This window comes from Spea bombifrons, chromosome 4, assembly GCF_027358695.1.
Source record: "Spea bombifrons isolate aSpeBom1 chromosome 4, aSpeBom1.2.pri, whole genome shotgun sequence".
In the NCBI taxonomy this organism is placed as follows: Eukaryota; Metazoa; Chordata; class Amphibia; order Anura; family Pelobatidae; genus Spea; species Spea bombifrons.
This window is the reverse complement of record NC_071090.1, coordinates 50,284,597-50,302,093: the sequence shown is the minus strand read 5'-3', so window position 1 is coordinate 50,302,093 and position 17,497 is coordinate 50,284,597. Positions and strand designations below refer to the sequence as shown.

The 17,497-nt window shown below is 37.6% G+C and overlaps 1 protein-coding gene across 1 annotated transcript in view; it reads left to right on the top strand.

Annotated features, from left to right (window-relative positions):
* The window catches only part of ANO6 (anoctamin 6), a 40,699-nt gene extending 24,702 nt beyond the window's left edge, over positions 1-15,997 (top strand). Inside the window, 18 exon segments of the mRNA XM_053464117.1 lie at positions 2,635-2,700; positions 3,159-3,437; positions 3,936-4,049; positions 4,146-4,261; positions 4,928-5,062; positions 5,176-5,281; positions 6,585-6,645; positions 7,400-7,545; positions 7,652-7,729; positions 8,499-8,724; positions 10,182-10,351; positions 10,432-10,529; positions 10,989-11,032; positions 11,035-11,088; positions 11,710-11,915; positions 13,806-14,008; positions 15,344-15,449; positions 15,711-15,997. Of these exon segments, the coding sequence (XP_053320092.1) occupies positions 2,635-2,700; positions 3,159-3,437; positions 3,936-4,049; positions 4,146-4,261; positions 4,928-5,062; positions 5,176-5,281; positions 6,585-6,645; positions 7,400-7,545; positions 7,652-7,729; positions 8,499-8,724; positions 10,182-10,351; positions 10,432-10,529; positions 10,989-11,032; positions 11,035-11,088; positions 11,710-11,915; positions 13,806-14,008; positions 15,344-15,449; positions 15,711-15,917 (2,415 nt within the window). The 3' untranslated portion in view covers positions 15,918-15,997.
* Positions 15,998-17,497: the final 1,500 nt, after the last annotated feature.

Genomic DNA, 17,497 nt, shown 5'->3' with positions numbered 1-17,497 from the left:
CCTTTCAGTCTCATAGAGACGAAACTTATCTTAGGACCCTTGGAAAGGGAAAATCCCATATGAACGACGTTTAAGCGTTACGTTTTATGTGTTTGCTAGAATATTGCATACCTGGAACTTGTCCTCCTTAAAAAGGTGACCAGTATCATTGCTTTGTTACTTTTATTGATGCTAAAATTTTCAGTATTAGGACAATGCCAAGTTATATTACCTCCCACCACTGAGCTTGACTTTAAAATCTTACATTAACTAGATTTGTTTTTTTCTCCCTTAGAAGCACTTCCCTGTTTTATGTGTTTCACATCAAGCATGTATGACATCATTTTATGAATTCTTATGCGCAAAAATAAATTTATAATGTTCGCATCCACAAATAATCCTGAACTTTCATTTTTCTTTACTGTTTGTCAGAATGTTTGCCTATTGCCTGTGATTTGGAGAAGATGTATCGTTATGAGTGGGGGTAAGAGAGAGCGAAATGCGACTGACGAATGAGTGTTATCTCGTAGGAAGGTTGTGGTACCCGAGCAGCATGGGCGTAGGAACCCCTAAAAATCTGGAGGGGACAGCATTTTCCCCCATCAGATCCCCACTTTCTCCCCATCTCTCACACTATCTACCCCTCTCCCCCCTCTCACACTTTCTTACTATCTACCCCCTCCCTTCTCACACTATCTACCCTCTCCCTACCCCCTTCTCACTAGCTACCCTCTCCCTACCCTCCCTTCTCACTAGCTACCCTCTCCCTACCCTCCCTTCTCACTAGCTACCCTCTCCCTACCCTCCCTTCTCACTAGCTACCCTCTCCCTATCGCCCCCTTCTCACTAGCTACCCCTCCTTCTCACTGTCTACCCCAGGAGTGTCCAAGTTTTTTTCTGCAGTGGGCCACTTCATCAGAATTGTATATGTGCACGGGCCGCACTCATTTTTCACTGTGAGAAAATATGGCCTTTAATAAAATATGCAGATTAAAATAAAGTAAATGACACAAAACCTTTACTTTTCCTCTCACTGATTTCTGGGCCTAGAAAGTTTTGGACTTCAAATTCAGGACTCAGGATAATTAAAAATGAAATAGTTCTATTTATTCTAGGGATGTGCCAAAATGAAAATTCTGGACCAAAACATTCACGGTTCACTTAGCCAAAACCGAAAATGACCCCCCACCTTTAAAAATAATAATAAAAACTCACATTTTTAATAAAAGTAGGTAACACACCACAATTGGACAAAAAAAAAATAGAAATATGACTTGGCATGATAGGAGCTAACAGCAATCACACACTGTAAGTGATGTGCAGACCCCATATTGCTGGCAGCATCAATATACAAGGGGGGCAGCTAGCTAGGTTTCAGCATGTACTGGCTGACTTGGCATGATAGGAGTGTGATTGCTAACAGCAATCACAGTCCCATCATGCCTAGGTTCCAGCACTTACACATCCAACCAGTAAATGCTGGAACCTAGGCATGATGGGACTGTGATTGCTGTCAGCAATCACACTCCTATCATGCCAAGTCAGCCAGTACATGCTGGTACAGGGTGGCTGTAAGTGATGTGCAGACCCCATATTGCTGGCAGCATCAATACACAAGGGGGGCAGCTAGCTAGGTTTCAGCATGTACTGGCTGACTTGGCGTGATAGGAGTGTGATTGCTAACAGCAATCACAGTCCCATCATGCCTAAGTTCCAGCACTTACACATCCATGCTATCACACACATACTCATTCATTCCCTCAATCACGCATACTCATTCAAACACCCTCCCCACCCCCTTACCTGCACTGCAGCTCCTCGATGCCGCTCACAGACTTCAGCAGGGGGCGTGGCCTCCCTCTGCGTTCTCTGGTACTGCACAGAGGAAGCAGGATGTGATGTGATGTCATGTGAACTCTGCTGGGTTCCGCTTCCTCTGTGCAGTACAGAAGACCCTCCCACAGGTAAGTAGCAGGGCTCGAGATGCAGACTACGTAAGATCGGTTGCCCTGGCTGCCGATCTTACGCGGGCCGCACCTCGAGGTCTCACATTTGCGGCGTTTCTATTGGGGGGGTTCGTACGGCCCTGGGGGGGATTTCTTCATTATCGCCCCCCCGAGTTCCTGGGGGGGATTTGTCCCCCCCGGTTCCTACGCCCATGCCGAGCAGAGGACTTGTAACATAATGGACTAAAGATGCAATGTTTGAAAAATAGCCTCATCAACATGGCAACCAATGAGTGCTGCTCATTTGGGGTATTCTATTTTTTGGGGTATTCCATTCATTGCTATGATGATAATTTGCCCATTTACTTGGATTTGTTTAATTCCCCGGGACTCGTGCTAATCTCACCCACTAATCTGATCTGCTACCATACAGCATCATGTACTGCTGGACTTTTAAGAATGCAGTCCAGGGACATTGTGGGAAGATGGAAAACCAACGCTTTTAATATCATACTTCCTCCATATACTGGCAGATAGCTATTTTTCGTTAAGATTTTATTTTCAAAATGGTGACAATTAAAATAATATATGTATTGCCTGATTGTTCCACATTAACCTTTTTTTATCATTATTTATTTATTTATTCACGTTCCGAAACTTTATTTATGATTTATAGAAATCTCCATATACTATGTTTTTGTTTTTTCAGAAAAAGCGACAAGCATACGAGTCGAACCTTATGAGACATGGCTTACAGCTGGAAGCAACTAGAGCTGTGAGTTTTTTTTTATTTTAGTGAATGTAACGTAAGGAAAAATTATATTTGTCTGAGAAAACTAAATCTTTAGTTAAAGCTGATATCTTTTTATTGGGCAGACGTAGAGGCCCTCAGATGTATTGTTTTGTAGTAACTATTAAAAATTGTATTTCCACATGATTAGAGATTAAAAATAAAGTATACAGTACTCGGCTGATTGAATTGACAATAATCATAGATAATAGCATTCAGGATTTACAGGACAGGTTAACTTTATAATCAAGGCACTTGCAAATTAATATAAAAATGAAATGTCAAACTAGACCAACGTTACTTGGAGCCTTTTAAAATCAATTACGTTTGCAGTATGCTTTTTTTACACTCCTGAGTCTACTGTAGGGGTTATGGGGGTTTTATGGTGAAATAATGTAGCTTGAGTGCTTATCTGACTTTTTTTGTGTGTTAATCATATTTAGGTGTCGGATGAAAAACTTATTTTTGTCAAAGTGCATGCGCCCTGGGAAGTATTGTGCACATATGCCGAAGTGATGCATATCAAGCTCCCTTTGCAGCCCAATGACTTAAAAACCCGGCATTCAGCATTTAATTGGTTCACAAAAATCTTTAGCGTTGATGAAGATATCATAAAACCCGAGCAAGAGTTCTTCACTGCACCCTTTGAAAAGGATCGTCTTGTTGATTTTTATATTCAGGATAGAGAGAGCTTCTTCAACCCGGCAACAAGAAGTCGAATCGTATGTCTGCTTGAACTTTCTCAGTATTAGCGAAGTTTAACGCTTATAATTCTTAGGTTTTGTTTGTAACATTTTTATGGAAAGATGCAATTAAAGGAAAAGCTTAATTTTTAGCTGTTTGTGCATTCCACCTATGTAATTGTGCTGTTCTTTAATTCTGTTTTTGGAGAGGGTGGCATACAGAATTTCTGGCCACGGACATAAAAAAACAAATGGAATACACACAGAGAAAATGTAGAAAAGAAGATAGACACAGAGAATGTAAGGGCACAAGCATTTGCCTTGGGTTAAAACCAAGTACATCTTAAATCTAGTTAAGTAGTCAATAGTTAGAACTCAACAATTAACAGTAATGCAAGCAGTGTAGGACTGTACCGTAAACACACACACAGTTATTATTGAGAGGTGTTTTTAATATTGAGTAGTTTTCTAGATTAGATGCATTATCTAATAGTGTAAAGTACTGAATGTGATATTTGGGTATTTTCTGTTTTCCAGGTCCAATTTATTCTTTCTCGCGTCGAGTATGCCGTGAAAGATCATGTCAAGAAATTTGGCATTAACAAACTGGTGGATTCAGGAATCTACAAGGCAGCATTTCCCCTTCATGATGTATGTGTTTTACACGACACCAAGAGCCTGCTATGGATTCCATTTTAAGCCAAGAAGCTCTGACCTGTAACAGTTGCTTTCTTGTTCATTTTACAGTGTAGGTTTAACGTGAAATCTAAGGATACCAGATGCCCCAGCGAGCGATATCTGCTGTTCCGGGAATGGGCACACCCCCGCAGCTTTTTCAAGTTACAGCCCTTGGATCTTGTAAGGTAACAATGATAAGAAAAATATGATGTGTTATTTCCATTTGCTTTCTCCACAACCTTTTTATTTTCATCATGACAGTATCAGTATGTCATTATTTCCGGCTGTTCTTATTTTTAAACCCGCATATTAGCTTTTTCGCATGTTTAGCGTTTAGTTTCTACACTGTTTAGCATCACTTTGTTAGCACTCATAAAATATGAAACTTTAAAGAGATCTTCAATAAGTGATTTACATTTGTATTTTCTATTGTTTCTTCTTTTCCAGCATAAAGCCTGTGGCAATCTATTAATTGAGCCACTACCATCACCCAGAGACCTTACATTTTGTGATGTAGCATAACTGTTTAACTTTTTATTTACCGGAACACGTTATGCCTGTGCTCAATTTAGTAGGTGTTATTAGTGACATGAAATACTTAATAAAAAAGAAGAGATTTTTAGTGATCAAAACCAGGCTTGCAAGGATATACAAATAAATGAGGCTTTTGTAATATATTTTAAACTAAGCACTCACTTGGCATTTCAATGTATCCATGGGAAGTAAAACAAATAGTATTTAGCTAACGTAATACAATATAAAGATAATGCCCAGGTAATTTATTGTTCTTATTACTAATATTTATATGTAAAATAGTAACATTTCTTTCTCTCCCCCCCTTTCCCTTTTAGGAAGTATTATGGTGAAAAGGTTGGAATCTATTTTGCTTGGCTTGGTTTCTACACACGTATGTTGCTGGTGGCAGCAATAGTAGGCCTTGGATGTTTCTTATATGGCTATAAGTCTCAGGAAACGTGTACGTGGAGGTATGAGATGAGATAGGACGCCTTGAAATGCAGTTATACAGCTATATATATGACGTACTCCTCCGGGTCTAAAATACATGTGTAGCTAATGTATCTTGTACTCTTTGTTACAGCAAAGAAGTATGTGACCCAAACATTGGAGGAGAAATCATTATGTGTCCCCAATGTGACAAAGAATGTACTTACTGGCATCTTAACATAACGTGTGCGTCATCTAAGGTAAAGTTCAGGAAATGGCTTCTGCTTCCATCTGCACAGGACACTTTGTATGCTCTCATTAATCTGCATGACTTTGGATACAAACCTTCCTTTTCCCACTAGATTACCGGGTAGTGGATGCTCAGTGCACCTCCAGCAGCACCTACTAGAATTATGCTGCTGCTCATTGCAATGTAAATAACATAGAACTTCACAGTGTCTTCCCAGCACTTCATAAGCTCACAGAGAGCCAAGCAACCATTGTTTTGGTCTTCAAGGCTCCACCGAAAAGTGAATGATGCCCACGGTTCTGTGTAGTATTTTCAGCTGTAGTGTTTTGTGTATTTCCAGCTTTGTTGGAAGAAGGATAGCAGATGTTAAATTAACATGTTATAAAAGCAAACAATAATTAATGACTGGAGATCTCTGTTTGCCTTATTAGTGTCATTATAAAAGGCTCCCACACACTAAGTTAAATATCTCCAAACTAGTTAGATTCACCACTTTTTAGTTCTTGCCAGCTATAAATAAATATGTCCACATAAGCACCACAATAAGAACACAATTCTTGAAGTGTAAATTGGTAGCCTTTTTGATTGTAGTAGTTTGTATGCTATGTGCCAGTAAATTTATAAAAACATTTGTGACCATGATCTTCACTTTTCCAAATGCAAAGCAACAATAAGCCTGCAAAGTTTAATCAGTGCTTTTTGTACACAAACTGTATTATCATCTATAATGAGCATGTAATGGGGATAACTGCATCACTTGTGTTGTGAGCCTTAACAAAAAGTTCATAAATGCATTTCATTTGCTGTCAAAACAGCATTTTTGTTTTTTTCTTTGCCTTTCTGCATATAGTTCCACATATAACTGCATGGGTACATGAGAGGCAGTCAAAAGAAGTAAGGAGCTTATTAACTAAGCAGTGAGGTTTAGGGTGCATGTTGCCTAAGATAGATAGTGGTGGCAAAAAGGACCAGTTGGCCCATTGAGAGTTACATTTTCAATTGCTTTTCACTTATTAATTCTTTGATGGCTTCATGCACATCACAAGCTTCCTTGAATTTCTTTTAATATGCTTGCCTGTAGCACTCCCACTGGAAATCCAATTCCGAGCATCTTCAGTACTTCTAGTTTGGACACATCTTTGTATTAAAAATACTTCCCTCTTGAACTTTTTTAACCCCTTTGGAAGACCTCAATGATCTTGTATGCATTCAATTTATCAATGACCATTTCTCCTCTGGTGAATTATACTGTCAATGTGTAGCATTTAATAAACAAGAAATAATTATTTACTGTGTTGTGTTCTTTATTACAGAAACTTTGTATATTTGACAGTTTTGGTACGCTTGTGTTTGCTGTATTCATGGGAATATGGGGTAAGAGCTTTTAACTTGACAAGAATGTCAGTAGCTACAAACTGACTGCTTCATTCCGAAAATTTGCATAATTGATACATTAATGTGTCTTACCAATTAGTTCCTATTTTCCAAACTCAATTATCACTAGAGTGTAAACTATACTACATTCCAGCAACGCCAAGGGAATCTATTATGCATGTGATATGTAATTGTATTTACCCTTAAAGAAGACTTAGTATATTTTTATTTTGTAGTTGATGTATGTATAGTTCTATAGGGATAATTTATGCATATACATTTGTATCATTTAAGTGCACTATTTTCTATACTACTTCACTACTAAATTATTTACAAATCGTATAATAAGTTAGAGAAATATCACCTGGTTAGCATGTAAATACAAGAATGGTTAACACCGTTATGCAAACAATATAAAATATTTTTTTGCGCTTGGTTCCTTTACTTTACGGTTTTATGCCAATAGTTTGGCTGATCTCCGTATTTGTGTTATTCTTTAGCAATCCCCAGACCATACAATGGTGCTGCCCAAAAAAGACTTCATAATACACCGCTAAATGTTAATCAGTTTGCAATTATTTAATGACTTGTGTGCACCATCAGACATTGTTTAAATCCAGGTTTTAAGAAAAACAAACATGTAGAATATTTCTTCTCAATAATCTACCGTTATTGCTGTGCCCTTGAGGCTTTGTGAGTGATACTCTTCATTCAGTTTCCTATATAAGAGGACATTGTCTTCTTGTCGCGACAGTTACTCTCTTCCTCGAGTTTTGGAAGCGTAGGCAAGCTGAGCTGGAGTATGAGTGGGACACAGTTGAATTCCTGGACCAAGAAGAACAGCCCAGACCAGAATATGAGGCAAAATGCACCCACGTGGTTAGAAATCCTATATCTCAGGTAAGTGGAAGCTCACAGGTGTAAGTGGGGCACTGAACCTGAATTACCTTTACCTAATAGGTCTATCTGTGGGAGTTATCTAACGTGCACCCTCTTCTCATTCCAGCAAGAAGAGCATGTGCCTTACACAGCCTGTGGGAAGTGCCTGAGGATAACCTTCTGTACAAGTGCAGTTTTTTTCTGGGTAAATAGCAAATATATATTAGACACAGAACATTTGGGGGGGGGGGAGCCTATGTTTTGATTAAAACTAGGGTGTTATATAATTTTGTAATGTGTGGTATTCATTAGCCAATGAAATCTACCAGAATATATAGCTACAGAAATATTGTATCTATAGATCTATGAATATAGCTGTTCATTATACGCAGTGATAAATACTTAAGTGAATATTACAATCATCAGCCTCCTTCAAACTCATCAACGGCATTAAATTGAAAATCTCCAGGCCAATTTTCCGGATTTAACATTTTACATTTCAGTATCTTTGTAGTTTTGCTATATTTATTAATGTTTGATAATATATGTACAAATCTACACTCGGAGATTAATTTCTGAAGGAAATGTGGAACTTTTTTTTTATTATTCTAAAATGTTATATATAATACATATAAATAATGACCAGCCATGGACAAAATTAACTTTGGAAAATCCTACTATATTCTTGGGCCTGGACACATACCTAACTTTTTGATCCAGATATAGGAGAGTTTTGCGTTTATAGAAATATTTAAAAACATCCTTAATAAAAGGAGACTGCACATGATTTAAACATTCTATCTCAATACTTGACATTACAAAACCCATGTTTGTACACTGTTACCGTTATTGACTATTTTATACCATAATGTTTACAAACTTTTATAGATTTTATCAGTTCATATGTTTGGTTTCCTCTGTTTTCTGTTTGAATGCACGAGTTTGGTATTTTAACTATATTGTTCCATTCACAGATTCTTTTGATCGTGGCATCAGTAGTTGGTATTATTGTATACCGACTTTCGGTTTTCTTGGTATTTTCTGCAACGTTGCCACGGAACATCAATGGAACAGAGGCAATCCAGAAGTACTTGACGCCGCAAACGGCTACCACAGTTACAGCATCCATTCTTAGCTTCATAATCATCATGCTTCTTAACATGCTGTACGAGAGAGTAGCAATTATGATCACAGACTTTGGTAAGCTTGCCAATGTTGTACTGGTCTGGTTTCTTTTTCATTATTCATTTCCTGTTTCTGTTTTAAGATCAGAGGCAATTGTTCATTTTATTCAGTAAGTTTCCCAAAACCATTTTGTAACTCTGATGTTGCAGAGTGTACTAAAGTAATAATGCAGCTGCAGTTTCTGGTATAAAATAGGTTAACTATTTTTATATAATATTTTGCACGTTTTGGGGTTTTTTGTTTTGTAAATTAGGAAAACTCACTGTCAGGCTGATTCAGAATACTGATTTATTAAAGCCCTATATAGTTGGAAGTGCTTAAAAATATTTAAGGGTACACACTACAAAGATTTCCCTTGGACATCAGTATAAGCGATTCCTACTAACGCATACAATAGGGCTGTTACTGATCCTTGTATGAAGTAGAGGGCATAGTGCTCCGTCCAACACCACCCATTAACCAACCACCCACCACTTACCCAATAATACGCGGACAACAGAGTTATGGATGAAAACAGGCCACAGCTTTTATTACATAACACACAAACCATACTGTGTTAGCCTATATTTTGGAGAAAAACATATTTATAAACAACATTATCCATAAATAACATACACAAACAGCCAAGAGCTAACACAGAATAAATTAACTCCGTCCTTGCCGGCCCGGCTTCACTGCTTAAAACCACCAAGGTACTCACCTCCCCCCTCGTCCAACATCACCAAACAGCTCCCTGCGCTGCCATCTACCAGTGCTGACCACCAGCCGACTATAAGCTCGGTGGGCACGACCAAGGTCATAGACCTTACCACAAGAGGTTAGGGGAGGATTGAGACCCGCCTTCCGTCCTTACACCACCTTCCATATCCAGCCACACCAATTCCTGACCGGCAAGGACACGACACCCGCCTGCTGTGACAAAGAAAGAAAATGAGACAAAGAAAATGACAAAATACAAATACATTAGTGACAGCTAGCCGGCTATTAAAATGGCAATGACCCTGGACCTATAGGACACCCCTATATACACTCTGACATGCACGCCCCCACGCCAAACACCCACCAATCACTACTCACCAACCCCCACTCATACATGTGCCCTGTACATTAAGCTACGCTAATTCCCAGGGGCCTGTTCCTGAAACTGGATGTAACTTCACATTCTGGAATCACCTTTAAATGGTACGATGCATTGATTTCACAGCTGTCTCATAGAATGATGTTCCAAATAAAATACGATGTCCAGTAGCAAAATTCCCTTTCCTCCATAAAAAAAAATAAAGTATAACCAGAATGTAAAATGCAAAGGGAGTGGGCAGTTAGACTTCTGTTTCCAGCTATTACATAGTGGTTGCATAAAATTGCTTACATAAAAAGCCATTAGTAACCCTCTTGTCATTTTAAGAATGCAGTTGTGCTTAATCTAATGATAGCTTCAGTCATTCAACTCTGAACTACGCTTTTGTTTTTAGAATTACCACGGACAAAGACGGAGTATGAAAACAGTCTAACCACAAAGATGTTTCTGTTCCAGTTTGTCAACTACTATTCCTCTTGCTTCTACATTGCTTTTTTCAAGGGGAAATTTGTAGGCTACCCTGGAGACCCAGTTTATTGGTTTGGAAGATATCGTAATGAGGAGGTAAGTTGTCCGGTCTTGTTTATTTTTTTTTTTCTAAATCCTGAGATGTTAAACATCTAACATGTCTGTCACATTTTTAGTGTGATCCAGGCGGTTGCCTCCTGGAGCTTACAACACAACTCACCATCATAATGGGAGGCAAAGCCATCTGGAATAACATACAGGAAATACTTCTTCCGTAAGTCTGTAAAATAAAAATGCATTGGGAGATCTCCATGTATGCTTATGGTTAATTCATCAAACGTACTGGTATTATTAGAAGAAGCTAGAGGTCACCAGTACCTCTATAATTAAGACCTTTTATCTATTCATCCAAACTGAATAATTTCAAAGCATATACACTTCAAGTGTAATTAATGATAAGCGCTATGGTGAAATGAGGCTTTTTTTAGGCCAAAAAGCATGGTCGTGCTGATGGTGTTATCATGATGGACTTGCTTTAAATTTTCTTCCTGGCTATTTTTGGTACTGCAAATATTATACAAGCAGCCAACAGCAGAGCTCATTTTTCATTTTTTTTAATTAAAGATGTTTAATCCTTAATTACATGTTTGCCAACATATATTATGGATTCATACGTGTCAGCAGCAAAATGCATGGAATGTGCTAATGTTTTGACACTTTCACATTTTTACAGCTGGGTTAAGAATATTATTAGTCGATGTCGCTCACCAGGGACGGACAGCACTTGCAGCCCATTGGGAAGCTTGGATTATTTTATGAATACCTTGAGATGGGTGTGCATATTTAGTTTATTCATATTTTCTATGTAACATTGTGATAAAAGAAAAAAACTAAGGTTGATAGTTATCTTGTAGACAGCTTAGTATACCCAATTGGGACAGTCCCCATATGTTCCTTGGGAGATAACAAAATAATGAATGTAGTGGGTGCCAGGGATAGGTAGGGATTCTAAGTAAAATATTTCACTGTACTAAATGATATATATATCTCTACCTAACCCTGATGCCAACACACACTACATTCATATATTCTGAGTCTGATTAGAAAAAACAATTTTCCTATTTAGACCAATTTAGTTGCCCATATGCCAATATAATTTGGATAAATTGGATAATTTGCATTTTTCAGAAACTCCTGATATAACTTTTATACTTGGAGACATAGCTTTTTATTTTTTTTATTTTTTAAATCTGTATATTTTATTCTGTCCCCTTAAACTGCACAGATTAATATTTATTGAATTAAATTCCAGTTGGGCAAACACCGTTTATATTGTTAAAAAGGCTGAAAGTTTTGATAGGAGTAAATGACATTATATTCATGCAGACTTTTACATGGTTGATGTGTTTCAAGCAAGGTGACATCTCTATATTGTGATGTTTTCTTTTTGACAGTTATTCAGTTTGGATTTGTTACCTTGTTCGTTGCTTCATTTCCACTTGCACCACTCTTGGCACTTGTTAATAACCTATTGGAAATCCGAGTCGATGCGTGGAAAATCACCACCCAATGTAGACGAATGGTATCAGAAAAAGCACAGGATATTGGAGCATGGCAACCAATCATGCAAGGAATAGCGCTTTTGGCCGTGGTGACAAATGTAGGTGATTTTTACCCATGTTATTTTACTTTTGCGATTTATTATCATTAAACTCTTAAACTTTAAGTTCAAATGGTTCCTTATAACGAGTTAACATAAAATCATTATCCAAAGTAAACACATGCCTGTTCATGGCTACAAATACATATGTATGCTTATATAATTGTATATAATGTAAAGAGCAATACAATGATATATTGTTCTGGCCGTCCGATTTTCATGTTGTCATCTAATATTTAGGGAGAGTGGCAGTAGAAATGCAAGAAACAAATAATGCTAAGTTACTGACTTTAATATCTCAAAGCAATGTCTCTACTATTTACTGCCTTTTGTAAATATTAAGCAAAATCGACTAAGCACATCTGTAGGCCCCGGGTTGCTGATCATACTAAAAGCAGCGCTATTCGTATACGTGTGAAAAATGGTTAGCTGTAATTCAAAAACAAGAGTTGTTCTGTGCAAAGTACTGTAGTGGAAGCCGCAGAATCTGCAGTGCTCGGCTAATGATGAGTAATGGCACTGTCATACCAGTATTGACCAGGCTTTTATTTTTGCCTTGATAAAATAGATCAGCCTGTTCGTGACCCCAGGGGTGTATTGTAACAAATATTTTGGATCCCTATACTACAGCTCATCCACTTGCATTAATAATGTTTTTAATATGGCTTAATGGCATTATCTAGCAGTTTGCGGTAGTAAGCAGGGAAGCATGGCATTCCGTGGCACAGATCTCCTTTTTGTTCTTTGCACAGTCAGTTAGTGTGTGTGCATCTTCAGGGCACGGGGTTATAAAACATTTTACTAGTGCTCTGATTCTCCAGCAATGTAGGTAGAGGGATCAGTACAAGATGTGTGCTGATGGAAAGCAAGCTCCCTCAGTAAACTACAAGCTAAATAGATTACAGAGGCTGTAAAACAGATGGATCCTTGGGACTGCTGTTAGCTTCTGTTGTCCATATTGTTATGCCACTGTTTGGTGCTATGTCAGGCATTTCATAATAATCTCATTTACCCACATTCTTTGTAAATGTTGATGCAAAGTATGTTCATCGTAATAATCAAAATGCTATTCAGTTTTGGTTAGTGGTCCACAATGGTTAAGGTTAACCTGCAACAGTTACTTAATATGGGTGCCCAAGAAACTGCAGTGACGGTTTTACCTTCCGTGCTGTCATCAGCCCGACCTAGAGCAAAGCCGCTAGTGCCTCTTGTCTACATCTCCACCGCATTGAAAGGTGTATGGAGGCTGTGCTCAATAATGGGCCGTCCAGGTAGATCAATGGTCTGCACTGTTACCGAGCCATTGAGCAGCGGGATACCGGGCCTTATCTCCCAAGAGGACCATTTGCCCCTTCCTTGCCCCTGACTGATGCCCCCCCCTCCCCTGAGCTTTCAGGACAAGATCTAGGCCTAGTTGCCAGGATACATCACTAAGTGTCTGGAATTAACCCAGTATAATTATATAATATATATCAATGGCTGATTAAAAGTGCTGTTCCACAGCATTGATTTTATCCAGTATGTTCAGAAAACAAACCATGGCAGATCTCCCATTTTGTTTTTATCGCTAAAAGCTTAATCACATAATACCAACATAAACTTTTTAAGAAGCTTTTTCAGTTTCTGTGGCAGCAACCTATCAGTGTCTACTTTTGTATTATGACATGCATCCCTACCACAAGAGATGGAAGTAGCAAAATTTAATTGATTAAAAAGAATTTCAGGGAAGGGTTTGAGCATTATAATATGAGTGATGTTTATAATGCTGTATTTAGTTACACAATTGTAGATTTCAGCCATTTATATAAAAATTTAAAGATGATTAGATATTTTGTAAAGCTACAACTGCATTTTGTGTGGATGATCTAAATGTCATGTCTTTTATCGTAGGCTATGATCATTGCATTTACATCTGATATGATTCCTCGTTTGGTGTATTATTGGTCTTTCTCTGTGCCTCCTTATGGAGATCACAGTTCATACACAATGGAAGGATATATAAATAATACACTCTCAGTCTTCAACATAGCTGATTTCAAGAATGAGAGCAAACCTGTTCCGCTGCCTTGGTTTGGCGACAGAACAACATGCAGGCAAGTACTGAATTGACTCTATGCGCCTCCATCCCAACTCTTTGGATTTGCTAACAAAGGGTGTCTAGTAACATGTTTTAAAATATCTTATGTTTGTAAATGATGTGTATAATTTGTTCTTATTAATGTAGTACTTTGCTTTAATCTTTTATACAGTGCCGTGAAAAATGTATTTGCCCTTCATTTTTGTCAAATGTGACATGAGCTCCTGTGTTCTTTTTGGTCAGCAGTGGTTTTTGCCTTGTGACTCTCCCATGGATGCCATTTTTCACACCTTTTAATCAATCTTTCTTGTTGTGGTATCGCGACCTTAACTGAAGCAATTGAGGCCTGCAGTCCTTTACATGTTAGTCTGGGTCCTTTGGTGACCTCCTGGATGAGTCTTCACTCTTGGAGGGATTTTGGTAGGGCAGCTACTCTTGTGAAGGTTCTCCACTGTTCCAAGTTTTCTCCGTCTGCTGGTGTCTCAGAGCCTTAAAAATCTGGTACATAAAATCTCAGCAACAATAGAAGAAATCAGGAAAGGGGCAAATACTTTTTCACCGCACTGTACGCCTGTTTTGTAAAATGACATAGCTCAAACTATTCTGATGAAAATTACCATATGTAGCAAAAAAAGCTTTGCCATTGTTATCTGATTGAAATGTACATTAATAAGAGGTAAAATAATGCTGCAATATCCAAAATTGTTTTAATTGCAAGATGATTAGCCTTCAGATTACTCTGAACTCTATTGAACATAGAACCATGGCTACAGTTGCTTTTGCTGATTTCAGCATGGTCATACCAGGTTCACCATGTTTAAGGACAACCTGGCAAGGGTTGCAGTTGAAGTATATCACCATGCTTCCTTTCCTCAGCATACATTACACCCTAGAGCAGGCATGTCCAAACTTTTTTTTCGAAGAGTGCCAGATTTCATGAAGTGAACATGTGCGAGGGCCGACCATTTTGCCTGACATTCTTTGAACCATTAAAATTAAATGCAAATTAACTATTTTATGCAAAGTTTATTGAAAACGGCATATTTTTCATTTTGTGACTTGGATGACAAATCTAAATAGGTGTTAAATCACTCTGCCTTTAATATAAAAAAAACAGATCTATATTTGGGCAACTTATTTGTGGGGCCTTATCAGTCCGGAACGCGGGCCACAATTGGCCCTCGGGCCGGACTTTGGACATGCCTGCCCTAGAGTAAATGGACATTATTAAACTTGTGGGGGACATAAGTCTACATAATGCTAGGTGACCACCCAAGATATGGTGACCTAGTACACTTCCTTTTAGAAAATGAGCCCTGCTTACAATTCATATGTTATTTTTCTTTTCCAGATACCGTGATTTCAGATACCCTCCTGGCCACGAACATCAGTATGAGCACAGCATATATTACTGGCACGTTATTGCTGCCAAACTCTCATTCATCATTGTAATGGAGGTAATAAAATGTCCCAACTATGTAGTCCAGGATTTCATGCATGTTAAGGAGCTATTGATTATCAAAACCTGTTTTAAGGAGGGGCATGGAACAGCAGCTTTTCATTTTTATTTTGTTTCCATTCTCACCTCTTTAGTTTAAAGACCCTATCTTTTATAATAGAAATACAAATGGAGATGTCATAACTTCCTGTAGGATTATTGCATTTTAGAAACAGGTCTTTTTATTAAGTATTTTCCTTTTTTTTTCTTCTCCCCACAGCATATTGTCTATTTTGTGAAGTTCATTATATCATACATTATCCCTGACATTTCCAATGAGACCAGAGACAAAATCAAGAGAGAAAAATACCTCACACAGAAGCTGTTACACGAGAGACATTTGAAGATTGTGAAGAAACAGATGGGAAATTTAGCTGACAGGATTTTAAAAGACGGAGGAACTTCCATATTAAGTAAACTGGAGTAGACCTTCAATGGACGTGTCCCTTAGAACTGTGAAACAGTCTAAGATTGTAAAGTCCCCCACAGTGCAAAGCACTGTATCTTAAGTCCCATGAAGTGAACATGGACAAGGGAAAAAAGTGGCCATTTTGTCCCTACAGGAAGGACTTTTTTGTGTTCAAAATCAGAATCTGAAAAATTGCTCCTTGCACAAACAGCAGTTAATTATGCAATAATGTCCTGTGCCTTTCAATCCATATAGGAATATGCCATAACTTAATTTAATGCAATTATTTCCTGCCTTGTGCCAAATATAAAAACTTTTTATGTAAAATGGTAAATATCTTTTATTTTTTATGTGTTTGTACAGTTATGCCTGATCATCTGACAATATATTTTACATATGGTAATTTTTTTAAAAAACAATCTAGAAGAATGTTGAACTTCTAGCTGTTGAGTTTTATAATCTTTTGTCTTTGGCGCTGACAACTCTATATGAAGGGTCTGTGTTCCAGTTGAATTATTCAATAAACTGTTAAGTAGAGGTGAAATGAAACATTTAATCTTACTGAATTATGCATTGCAAAGGGCTTAACTTTATGAGTTTCTCCTACAGAAGGGTTGAAGGGAAAAAACACTTTCTAATAAATAATGTTGTGGACTGCAGGGGAGGCGTGCTCCAAGACGCCTGAATTGACTTGAAATCAAAAGGATTAAACATTGCACTGAGGGCCATTCCATTTATTGATCTTGCTGCGTATTTTGAATTTGCTGAAGTTTAAAATTCTCTATAATCGCTTTTTTTTTTTTTAAATCGCATTTTATTTACATTTTATTAAAATAACATTTTTAAAGAGATGGACAACATGCCCCTAACACCTACTCTAAAAAAGTTAATTGAATAAGAATATTAAAGTACTCAGCTTAATATGCATTCTTCCAAAATGAAAAAAGTACTTACCTGACCTAGATGTTGCAGCCCTGCTGCAGCAACTGCTCTCCTCCTCCATGATCTGACATTTGTTGCCACTGATTGGCTAAAATCAAATCTCTTTGCATATACCACATATTTCCTATTTGTGTGTTTTGGTTTTTTTGCCGTATGCACAATATTTTTTTGTGTGTTTACCTGACATCATCTTAAGCTGCTATTTTACATGTTTTAACATTGTATCACTTACCCAGAAAATACAAAATATGAAGAAAATTAGATGAGCAATTATAACATAAAGCACCCCCACAGCAGCTAGTGTAAAAGCTATTAAAATATGTTTAAAACCGATGAAAAATGTGCAATGTGCAAAACATGGTATTGAAGTTTAGGCTGGTTCTAAAGCTTTAAAGTTATACTGTCCTTGGTCTCATTACATTCAGGAGCAGTAAAACTTGTCTGCTGGAATCGAGCTTTGTATTCACCCATCCAGATACTGCCATCTAAAGTATTTTCTTGTCTAAATTTGCCAAATTTCCATATACCAAAGAAAAGACGTTTTATTTGTGAAACCAGTTAAATGATAAAACAGAACTGCTGTCGGGGCAATCCGTCCAATACCTTTTCATGAAGCATATATTCTAATGATTGATTTTATCAGAAGGATTAGCTTT